Source organism: Pteronotus mesoamericanus, unplaced genomic scaffold, assembly GCF_021234165.1.
Source record: "Pteronotus mesoamericanus isolate MK-2021 breed Mesoamerican mustached bat unplaced genomic scaffold, CSHL_Meso_final contig_74, whole genome shotgun sequence".
NCBI classification, from domain to species: domain Eukaryota; kingdom Metazoa; phylum Chordata; class Mammalia; order Chiroptera; family Mormoopidae; genus Pteronotus; species Pteronotus mesoamericanus.
This window is the reverse complement of record NW_026555247.1, coordinates 17,632,209-17,645,144: the sequence shown is the minus strand read 5'-3', so window position 1 is coordinate 17,645,144 and position 12,936 is coordinate 17,632,209. Positions and strand designations below refer to the sequence as shown.

Genomic DNA, 12,936 nt, shown 5'->3' with positions numbered 1-12,936 from the left:
TTGGTCACCAGAATCTAAAATGGAAATTCTAGTAACACTAAGTAAAACTGACCCTGCGCAACATATCCATAGGTGGCACTTCTCATACTGACAGTTTAAAAAGCTGAGGCTACATCTCACTAACCAACATTTTATCTGGGTCACAGAAAAATTCCTCCACGAAGAAATCTTATCCATCAGCGTTAACTTAGCTCCCCACTCAATGTACCAAGGAGGGAAAACAGTTGAAGAACTTAGCATCAAGTTGTTCTAACCAAGAGCTAGAGTGCCAGTTATTCACTGGCACCAAATATGTGACCCTTATTACACATTCTGTTAGTTATTTAGAAATGTTCTCTGGTTCATTTTTAGAAATGAAACCCATAAAACTATATTTTTAAATTATGAAATAAGACCACAAAGAGGTAAAAATGTTGTTAAAATAATATCATTTCCATCATTGTCAAAAGGTATTCTACAACTGACACTAACTATGCACAGTGATATACAGAGATAAGTAATGTAGATTAACTACCCTATAAAAACTAAGAGTTTAATAACCAAACAGACCTAAGACACATACATAGGCATTCAATCCAAAAGCAACAGAATACATATTCTTCTGAGGTGTAAACAGAATATTTTCCAGAGTTCATATTAGGTCAAAGAACAATTCTTAAAAATTTAAGAAAACTGAAATCATACCAGGCTTTTTTTTTTAAATAACCAATACGATAAGAAACTAGAAATCAGTAACAGGGAAAACTGGAAAACTCATAAATAAGTGAAAATTAAAAAATATACCCCTGAACAACAAATGAGTAAAAGAATAACTCAAAAAATAACTTGAAACAAATGAAAATAGAAACACAACATACTAAAACTTATGGGATGTACAAAAGCAGTTCTAAGAGCTAAGTTTAAAGCAATAAATGCTTACATTAAGAAAAAAAATCTCAAAAAAACCCCCCTAACTTTATGCCATGAAAAACTAGAAAAAGAAAAAACTACACTCAAAGTTAATAGAAAAACAAAAACAATGATAAGAGTAGAAATAAATGAAATAGACACCAGAAAAACAATGGAAAATATCAAAGAAACTAAGAGCTGCTCTTTTAAAAAGATAAACGAAATTGACAAACTTTTAGCAAGACTCAAATAAAATTGGAAATGAAAGAGGAGCCATTACAATCACAAAAATGCAAAGGATCATGAGAGACTACTATGAACAAGTATGCAACAAATAAATAAACCTAGAAGAAATTGATAAGATCCTAGAAATATACAAGCTACCAAAATTGAATCATGAAGAAACAGAAAATCTGAACACATAAACAAATAATGACTTATTTGAGAATAAATCGGTAACCAAAGCCCTCCCAAGAAAAGTCCAAGACTAGATCATTTCCCTGGTGACTTCTACTAAACATTAAAGAAGAAATGATGCCAATCCTTTCAAAACTCTTCCAAAAAACTGAAGAGAAAGAAACTTCCAAGCCCTTCTTACGAAGCCAGCATTACCCTGATACCAAAGCCAGACAAGGAAAATACAAGAAAAATACATGCCAATATTCATAATGATGATGATGCAAAAATTCTCAATAAAATACTCCAAACTGTAGAATTCAAGATAAATATTGTATGCTCATCTCAATAGATGCAGAAAAAGCATCTGGCAAAACTTAACATCCTTTCATGAAAAACTCAAGAAACTGAGTATAGAAGGAATGTAATTCAATATAATAGAGCCATATATGACAAGCCCACTGCTCACATTGTACTCAGTGGTGAAAGGTTGAAAGCATTTCCTTTATGATCAGGAGAAAGACAAGAATGCCCCTTCTCTGCCACTTCTATTCAGCATAATACTGAAAGTACTAGCCAGAGCAATAAGGCAAGAATAATAAATAAAAGGTATCCATGCTGGAAAGGAAAAAGCAAAATTGTCTCTGTTTGCAGATGACACAATCTTATATATAGAAATCCTAAAAGCTCCACCAAAAAACTGTTAGAACTAATAAATGAATTCACTAAAATTGCATGATTCAATATTACCACACAAAAATCAGCTGCATTTCTATACAAAAACACTGAATTGTCTGAAAAAGAAATAATAAAATAATCACATTTACAATTTCATCAAAAACAATAATATTCTTAGGAATAAATTTAATCAAGGAGATGATATTGAATATGCACAAGGAGTACATATTAAAAACTCTAAGAAGCTGTTGAAAGAAAAAATTGAGGAAGATACAAATTAAAGGAAAATATCTTATGTTTATAGATTGGTAGAATTAATATTTTTAAAATGTCCATATTAACAAAAGCAGTTTACAGATTCAATGCAATCCTTACCAACATTTCATTGGCATTTTTCATATAATTAGAAAAATTAATCCTAAAATTTTTTAAAAGATTTTATTCATTTCTTTTTAGACAGAGGGGAAGGGAGGGAGAAAGTGAGGGAGAGAAACATCAATGTGTGGTTGCCTTTCACACGCGCCCCCACTGGGGACCCGGCCAGCAACCCAGGCATGTACCCCGACTGGAAATCAAACCAGGGACCCTTTGGTTCACAGGCCGGCGCTCAACCCACTGAGCCACACCAGCCAGGGCTAATCCTAAAATTTGTATAGAACAACATAAGACCCCAAAGAACCAAAATAATCCTGAGAAACAAGAACAGAGGTATCACACTTCCTAACTTCAAGCTATGTTACAAAGCTGGAGTAACAAAACAGCAATGGCAGGTAAACAGATACAAAGACCAATGGACTAGAACAGAAAGCCCAGAGATAAACCCATGCATATATGATCAACTAATTTTTGACCAGGGTACAAAGAACACAAAATAAAGAAAGGATAGTCTTTTCAATAAATGGTGTTGGGAAAACTGGATCTTCATATGCAAAAGAAAAACTGGACCATTATCTTACACCACTTACAATTATTAACTAAAAATTGATTAAAGACTTAACTGTAAGACCTGTAAAGTAAAACTGCTATCAGAAAACATGAAGAAAAAGCTACTTGACATTGGTCTTGGCAATACTTTTTTGGAAACACCAAAAGCTTGGGCAACAAAAGCAAAAATAAACAAGTGCTGCTAGATTGATCTAAAAAGCTTCTGCACAGCAAAGAAAACAATTATTAAAATGAAAATGTAAACTGTGGAATGGGAAAAAGTATTTGCAACCATAAATCTGATAAGAGATTAATATACAGAATATGTAAGGAGCTTATACAACTGCAAACAAACAAAACAAAAACCTGATTAAAAAATGGGGAGAGGACCTGAAAGATAGTTTTTTCCCCCAAAAGACATAGAAATGCTCAACAGGCACATGAAAAGGTGCTCAACATCACTCATCACCAGGGAAGTGAAAATCAAAACCACCATGATATATCACCTTATACCTGTTAGAATGGCTTTGAGCAAAAGGCCAGGAGATAACCACACCGTGGCAAGAATATGGAGAAAAACGGATTCCTTATAAATTAGTGGTGGGAATGTAAATTGGTACAGCCATTGTAAAGAACAGTATGGGTGCCTCAAAAATTAAAAATATAACTACCATACGATCTAGCAATTCCGCTTCTGGGTATTTATCTGAAGAAAACAAAATTAGTATCTTGAAAAGATGTCTGCACTCTCATGTTCATTGCAGTATTATTCACAACAGTCAAGATACAGAAACAACTTAAGTGTCTGTCAACAGATGAATGTATTGAGATTTGGTACATGTGAATATTACTCAGCCACGAGAAAGAAGTAAATATTCTACCTACAGGATATTTTGCTAACTGAACATCCCAAAATACCAAAATTAGTGAGAGATAGTCAGAACACTGCTGACAAGGAAATTTATAGCATTAAATGCTTCCATTAGAAAACAATGAGTCTCAAAATGATAATCTAAGCTCTTACCTCAAGAAATTAGAAAAAAGAGCAAGATAAGTCCAAAGCAAGCAGAAAGAAAATAATAAAGAAATCAGTGAAATAAACAAATAAGACCAGTATTACCTTGATAGTGAAACCAGATAAATACAGCACACAAAAAAAGACTAATATCCCTTATCAATATTAATGCAAATATCCTTAACAAAATTGTAAATAGAATTTAGTAATACATACAAATTATTATACACTATGACCAAATGGGGGTACATTTTAGTAGGTTATTGAACAGGAAAAGTTGAATTTAGAAGGCTCCCATCATTTGTTATACTTTATATTATGGTGAATAGACATAAATATGGAATGATGACAGCTAATCATACTTCTTCATAATCAGATTCCACACTCTGAAATCTCAAGCTTTCACTTGATGCCTAATGTTCCCTACAATGACATCAAACAGCGAAGGATATTGTGGAGTGGTAATACCATTTAAAAGTACTGTCTTTGGAATCCAGCAAAAATTACACTGGACTGCTCAGAAATAAATATTCCAAGCTAACATTTTGGAAGACAAGACAATCTTTCAAGTCTTCCAAAGATGACAGTGGAATTTACTTGGTAGTTATCATTTGTACACATCCTGGAAAAGCAAAGGTCCCCAGGAACATCTTCTCCTGCACCTTTGTTACAGTAACACAGCAGTCACTTTATCCTGTGTTGTCCCACCCCGGGCACTGCTGAAAGAACAGATAGGACTCACCAATTGTAATCTAGTCGAGACTGCTGAAGCTGCTGCTGTTTTAGGAGAAGCTTTGTCTCCTGCTGGGCTAACAGATGCTGAAGGCGCTCCTTTTCAACTTCCAGCTCCATTTTTTGAAGCATAAGTTGCTGCCTTCTATCTTCTGAGAGTAGCTTTTTGAAATCAGTTTCACTGGGTTGCAGTAGCCCTTGGCCATGCATCAGAGGTGCCCAGGAATGCCCGCAGTAATGGTATGATTCCGGGTGTGTCTTGGAATATTGAGGGGCCATGTCTGTAGGATGGCTAACATGAACATGATGTGCATTTTCATAAAGTCTATGACCGCAACACAGTCTAGATGGAGTAGGCTTAAGATGTGGGCATTCTTTCAATTCCTCTGGTGGAACTTTCTCTGTAGGGACTGCACCTGCTAGTTTTTCCCCTGGAGATCTGTAATCACATGTTCTGGTCTCTGATGGCACCCTGTCTAGATGCTCTTTGGGATAATGAAGGGCTGCTGGTTTCAAAGAATTATTCCTAAACTCCACAAGGGGCTCTGAAGCTGGGTCCTGGTTTGCAGGCTTGGGCCTTTGCTTCGTTTGATAGCAGGTCTGCGGTTTAGCTACACTCAAGTAGGAGCCATCCAGTTCCATAGATGAAGACTGGAGAGTGCTTTTCCTATTGAATACCTAAAAGGAACCACAAGAGCACTTGTCAAATAGGAGCCCAATGAAGCGAATTCTTTCTTTTGGCTTTTCAGAAATCAGTGATATATTCTCACCAAAACAAAGCTGTTTTGTCTACTTAAATAATAAATGCTAGTATTTACACAGCTATAGTGACAGGTGTTACAAAGCTAAACTCGTTTTTAAACAATAGAGATTTGAATAACTCCTTAAGGATGAGGAAAAGAAAATGTTGCTACTTGCTGCTTAAGCAAGATTTCAGGAGTTGCAAAAAATGAGGGTTACACAAATCAACTTTGAGAAGAGGCAAAAGCATTAAATGTTAGTATTTAACAATGTTTAATTTTGAATACTAAGCCAAGAAATCCATTTAGCAACCTTAAACACTATTTGAAATACCCTGTGATTGGCCATTACACAGCATGAGATTTGATATAAAACCTTTCACCTAAAACTGAATAGGATGTTACTACTAGAAATTTGATGACTTTTTATAAATGCTTTTACAGCACACAGATAAAACCAACACTTTCAACAAAATATGATTCTAATCAGAAGTGGCTAAATACAAAATATATTTAATTTCAGCTATAAACATAAGTGATTTTTCAATTAAGCTGTTCAAGTGATTATAGTCTGATAAAACTCAGGCAGAAAGGAAGTAGTTGCAAATTACCTTGGACAGACCCACGAAGTCAGCTTTCCTAGTATTTAGCCTCAAGCTTGTTCTACTAGGGAGAATAAAACTTAGTGTAGATCAGTAATTCTCAAACTTTAACATGTATCAGAATCACCTGGACGGCTTGTTAAATGTGAATTATGGGTTTCATCCCGAGAGTTTCCAATTCAGGAAGACTAGAGCAGAGTTGAGGAATCTGCATTTGTAATGAGCTGCGAGGTGATGCTGACGCTGCAGCTCTGGGACCACACTCTAAGAACCACTGGTTTGTATCATGGGATATCTGGTTTCTCTATTAAGGACTGTTTTGATTAGATTGGGTTCACTCAGTTAATCCTGGATAATTTCCCCATCTCAAGATCTTAAACTTAATCACATCACTAAAGTCTTTTTTCATACAATGTACTTTATACCATACAAAATGACATTCACAGGTTCCAGGAATAAGGACATGTACGTATTTCAGGTGCGGCATTATTCAGCCTACCACAACTTTTTAAATAACTAATTCATAAACAGTTGCGATGTTCATCAATTCTAGAGACAGAATAAATGAATGATTGAGATCCCTAGCAGAAGGGGGAAAAATCCCACCAATTTGTTTAGCAATAGATGAAAGTGATGAACTGACTGATAAAATGTCAACTAACAGAGATATACAGCAATACTATTACAACAATTCTTAAGATTTTGAGTTTCTAAAGCAATTCTAAAAGAGTTATATTTAAGTGAGAATGAGTTACATCTGGTGAGAAGATTTGGCTATCTTCAAAGAAGACATGCAATCCTGCTCACTGAGCAGGTGCCACTGGCAAATTACAAGCTACCGAAAAGGAACTAGTCCTAAGGCAAAACTTACGATAAACTACCTCATAAAATAATTAACCTAACTTTACACGTAAAAGGAAACTCTAGTCCACAGTAATCTTTCCTACTATGAACTTTCATAGCACTTACTGTCAACACAAATATTTAACATTTATCACCCACTACTTTGTATGGTAAACCATCTTTTAATAGAATTATAATATTTTAAAACTCACATTTTTTCTTGGTCCAGAAACTCGAATCAACTATGTTACATTCTCATGTATTTTCTAAGACATGCATTATTAACATAACAATAGACAACATGTATGCATTATTTTACATACTGATTTTTGTTCCTTAGCATTATTTACATAATGCACTTTTAGGTAATGACATAATCAACACTTATTTTAATGGTACTGACTTAAATTATTCACAAATGGCAGGTATTCAGAATATTTCTAAAATATTTTTTGATAGTTAACTTATGTTTTTGAGAGGCAGAACAACTGAATGATTTTGATACATACTTTAACTCAAAGAGAACACTGCTTTGCCAGTTGGCTGATGGGTGACTGTGTGTGCTGGTAGGTTCCCATCCTCTTGCTGTGTCCCCTGTGTGTGACGTCCTCCCCTTTGTGTGTGTGGAGGACTGGTGAATATGATGAGATATCAATCATGAGATTATGGTACCTCATATGGCTAAAGGGACCTCCGAGATGTAACTAAGGCTCCTTAATCAGATGACTGTGAATAATAAAAAAAAAGGTTATCTTGTGTGGGCCGGACCTAATCAGGTAAACCCTTTCAAAGAGAGTCGGGTGCCTTCCCCAAGGTCAGAGATTCTCCTGCTGGCCTTGAGGAAGTAAGCTGCCGTGTTGTGGGAGGGCCATTGGAGAGGGCCATGTGGCAATGACCTCTGGCGCATAAGGCAGTTTCCAGCCAACTGCTAGCAAGAAAATGAGAATCTATCATGTAGATGTAAGAAACTAAATTCTGCCAGCAACCTTGGGAGCCTGGAAGAGAACCTAGAGCTCCAGCTGATACCTTGACTGCCACCTTTGAAGACCCTGAGCAGAGGACCCAACCGAGCTGTGCTGGACTCATGACCCACAGAAACTGAGAGATAATAAATGTGCACTGTTTTAAACTGCAGTAAGGTGTAGCAATTTGTTACACAGAAATAAAAAATTAATATAGCACATTCTCAATTTGCCTGACCCTCAGTTTCATCAGTAAAACAAGGATTAAAAATGGCATCTACCTCAAAACTGGATGTGGCGTATAGGCAGTTATCACGGGCACCAATTTATAAGGGTACTAATTTACCAAAGGGGAAGAAAAGCCTCATGTTTACTCAAATCTCTTTCAAGGAAAACATTATAGCGTGTGGGTGAGGGTGGAGGTGAATGCTCAAGGGGCGTGTTCATTTATGGCAGATTACCTCTAAACTGTCTTCTAAAAATACTAAATTCAGTAATCCACTTCTACTTTGCTACCACGAGGTTTGCAAGTTGGGCCGGAGGTGAATTGCTTAGATAATAAAAAGGTTCTTCATAAGAACGATGTCAGTCTTACACTAACATCTTGCACTGCCTCTTAAGAGTTGTAAAGATTAGATGATTCATACAAAGTGCTCTGGATATTGTATAATGTAAGTTTACTATTCAAATATGTTTCCTATTATTACTACTACTATTAATATCCCTGACTTCTCTGCTTCGACAGTTTTTGAAGGAAGGGGCTATGTTTAGTCCTCTGTATGCACAGCACTGGGGCTTGCACATAGCATATTCTCAACAACTCTGGGCTGACACTATCAGCAGAGTAGAAAAATTCAAGTTGGGTTATGGGTTGCAGTAACAAAAAGGGGAAAATGAGAATCCATGATTAGGCTGTAAAGAAGAGGAAGAGAGGAGAAATAGAAAACTGCCTGTAAGAATCTAAATATAAGATATGTGATATTTACAAATGTAACTTCTTTTAAGTAAGGCTTAAAGTAACAACAAATCCCAAACTGCTGTCTCTGGCATATGGTTTTAATGTGAGTTTTTCAAAAACACTAATTTAGAAACCAGTAGGTTTAAAAAAAAAAAACTGTAAGCATAATTTATATACAATAAAATGCACAGATCTTAAGTGTATAGCTTAATGAATTCTTATATTTGCATATCCCATGTAATTCTAGAACAGTTCCATTACCCTAGAAAGTTCCCTTGTGCCTTTCTAATCAATACCACCTCCTCATACTTGCAGGAGTAAGTAGGAATTACTTGACTTCTATGGCCATTAGTTTTGCTTATGTTGAACTTCATATGGAATCATAAAGTATGATATTCTTTTGTGGCTGGCATCTTAAGCTCAACATGATTTTTAAGCTTCCATGTTGTTCTATGTTGTGTATTAATAGCTCATTCTTTTTTTTTATTGCTGTATAGTATTTCATTACATGAATATAGTAAAATTTGTTTATCCATTCTCACAGTGGATTAGGTTGTTTCCAGTTTAGAGGTATTATGAATAAAGCTGCTATGAATATTCTTATACAAGTCTCTTTTTTGAACATATGTACTTATTTTCTTGGGCAGAAGGTAAGCATATGTTTGACTTTATTAGAAAGAGTTAATCAGTTTTCCAAAGCGGTCATTCTATTTCACATCCCCATCACCAAAGTAAAACAGTCCCAGGTGCTTCATATTCATTTCCCTGTTCAGACAGGAAGATGATCTCTGGATCACAACAAGTAACAAAGCTGAGTTCAAACTGCTTGCAATATCAGGAATTGTCTTATACGTACTGAAGGTCCCACAATCCTTGACTACATCTCAAACTCTAGAAGTGGCAGAAATGAAGCCAGCCAAATCTTTGACATGCACGCTGTGGGACTCACAGCATGAAAGGAAGATCAGAACATGAAGGCACTTTTGGCTTATGACAGAGTTGGAGCATGTCTCTAAAGGTGGATAGACACAGACTGACTAGATTAAAAAAACACCAATGAGGTAAGTATAAGGTTTTAAAAAAAAGTGTGAGAGACTTAGTTTAGACATAATGAAAAATTTTCTGACAGTGAAAGTAAATTTCTGAGTTGGAAGAAGGTTTTATGAATTTTTAAGATTACTTTTTAAAATATGGCATATTTAAAAAAGACTTCACAGAAAACAGAAATGTCGATAAACATGTATGATATGATCTTGTATACATACATATATGAAAGTACACACAGGGGTGTAAGCATTATACATATACACACAAAATCACATGGTAATCCGGGTTTTCCCAGGTTCTCAAATGTTATAAATAACAACTGCAGGACTACTTTGTGAAATAGCAACAACAAATAAGCAGTGATGTTTTATAAGTTTCTGAAAATCCTCTTTATAGGCCAGTCTCTGCTTTAGAGCCATAAGGAGAGATGTGAACTAAATTGCAGTTATTATTCCTTGCAACAGGTTGTTATTTCCTTTGCGTGATGAGGAAGTGATTACTTACAATGCACTTACGAGTTGTTAAGCACAGGATTAGTCAATAATACCAATAGGTCTTATTGGTATTCATTTCTCTGATGGCAAATAATAATTTACTATCCTGGCAAGCACTCTATTAACAATCCTCATATTCCCAGTGATAGCCTTATAAGAATGAAAATCTCAATTTTGCAATTTCCAAATTGTCCCCTGTGCTCTTCATTTTATTGAGAAGTCAGAAATCCAAGACCTAGACAAATATTTCTAAACCTAAATTACTGTGTATGGGGCAGGTCATTGCATTACCCAGAACATTTGGAGTTAATGCGAAATAAGGCCCAGAACGACATGCTGCATTTTTAAAGTCAGGCTTCCATGAACCAGTTGTCAAGCTGACAGAAGCTACGTAATGCAACAGCTGCACTGTATGATTTGCCAAAGCCTCATCCCAAATAAATGTTCATTCTCCCCAGTTCAATTAACTCTCCTATACTGGCAGATTTTGCTAGAAGATCATCAAGGTAGATTACCTTCCAGTGTTATGAACTAAATACTTACAGGTGTTATATCATCAGTTATAACTTACAAACTTTTGCATTTACCAAGACATCCAGGAAAATGAATCATCTAATTTATGAATTATTTATAAGAAATTCACAGCATGCTCCTGGCGTCATCCATGGCCTTTTCTAGGTCACATGACACCAATTAGAGCTGAATTTTAAATTATTCAATAACCTGAACTCTCTTGTCATTTAACATATAGCTATCAATGCAGTAAACAAGTTAAATCTAATGGGCCCTAGAGGTTTAAATTTCTCCGCTGCTCAGCAGCTGAAGCTGTGGGCCATCTATGGAAAAGAAAAATAACAGAATGCAGCAGTCAAACACATTTGCAAGGCTCTAATAACTTATTCTAGTTCCCATAGGGATTGTAGCACAACTTAGGAATATTAAATCTAAAAGACATTAAAGTCAATAATTATGAGTTTTAAAAGAATATAGGCACACAATTATGTTTAAATGACAGAAATCGGCCTAGCAACAGATACCAAATGCAATACCAACTTTTAGGGTATGTATTTGCTTCACAGTCTGCCACAATGTTTAACAGTAGCAACCAGCCTCAGAAAAGGTTAAAACTCATATCCTCAAATCATTACATTTCCTGAAAGCTGGAATTTGTTGAGTTGCTATAAAAATGAAAAGAAAGCACAGAATAACTGACAGTATACTTGAATTTAGGTCAAAAGACCTTGATTAGAATTCCAGCACTTTAGGAGTTCTGTTATTTTTGGCAAGTCATTTTAGGTCTCTTAGGCAGTTTAGACATTTCTAAAATAGGGAGTTTGGTTTGATGGTCTCTATGGTTTATGCTATGTTTAAGAGCTGAAAAACCCAGGGATTGGGTTGTTGTAGCCCAAGGAAATGAGAGGAAAGAAAAGGGTTAGATGAGAAATTATACCAATCAGTAAACATTCAGCTATCAACCAATAGACCTATTGCAAAATTACTGAACATCTCTTGGTTCTAGTTCCCCTAGCAAATTCTGTGATTTACAACATTACTGAATCATGTGACTCACATGCAGAAGAACTTACATCAGCATCTAAATTTATCTGGTCGCTAAATCTGAAAGAGATACAAATGAAGAATGAGTAACACGGATGTATAGTTGAGGTCAGTCCTAATACTTTGATGAGACTTAAATTTTTTTGAGGGATGGGACAACCATTCACCACAGAAAAACAGCCACCCTTAAAGAGCTAGCTCTTCTGTTGGGCCTCAAGATCCTTTAGATCTCTTAGTCATTTAATTATCTAGTGCCAAATTCTGACTTAAAATTTTAGGCCATTGTTTATTAGCCAGTGTAGTTTACTGGAAAAAAAAAAAGAGAGATTGCATTTAGAAATTAATGAAAAATGAAACAAGTGATGCTACGTCCTAGTTCTCAAATGCCCTAACTCCTTGTCCTAGCCTTTGATGTAATACTCAGGGTTCAAGCCCGGTTTAATACCACTTCCTTGCATTGTGGTTTCCCCATTCTGCCAGGTCAGGTTAGTTGGGCCTTCTCCTGGAGGCACCTAGGAGTACTTTGTTCATTCCTGTCTTGTCTTTATTAATCCTGCTCCATCATAGTTAAGTGTTAGCTGTTTTTGCATGCTATGTTTCCTGTGGTTTTGTAAGTATTTATGCTTCTCCTTTTAAAAACTGTACTCTTTTATTTTATTTTTAAAATCTTCACCTGAGGATATGTTTTTATTGATTTGGGAGAGAGAGGGGGGCAGAGAGGAAGGGGAGGAGGAAGGGAGAAGGAAGGACAGAGAGGAACATGGATCAAATGCCTTCTGTAAGCACCCCGACCGGGGATGTAACCAGCAACCTAGGTATGCGCCTTGACTGGGAATAGACTCGCAACCTTTTGGTGTGCATGCAAGATGATGCTCCAAATAACTGAGGAACCAGGCTAGGGCGAAATTGAACTTTTTTAGGGTAGAGACCTCAAAAGATAACCATTACTTTTGTTCATTGCTGTACTACAATAAGAGACATTAGTTGGTCAATAAATAATGGTTTTTGCATATAGTTTGGCTCCTCTCCAGTATATTGTATGAAACTTCTGGGGAAGGACAATGTTACTCTCACCTTCCTATTTCAGTGGCACTGGAACG

The 12,936-nt window shown here is 35.9% G+C and overlaps 1 protein-coding gene across 1 annotated transcript in view; it reads right to left on the bottom strand.

Annotated features, from left to right (window-relative positions):
• The window catches only part of KIAA1328 (KIAA1328 ortholog), a 245,113-nt gene that overhangs the window by 75,155 nt on the left and 157,022 nt on the right, over positions 1 to 12,936 (bottom strand). Inside the window, exon 7 of the mRNA XM_054583556.1 lies at positions 4,644 to 5,311. Coding sequence (XP_054439531.1) covers positions 4,644 to 5,311 — 668 coding nt within the window. The remainder of the gene's footprint in view (positions 1 to 4,643; positions 5,312 to 12,936) is intronic.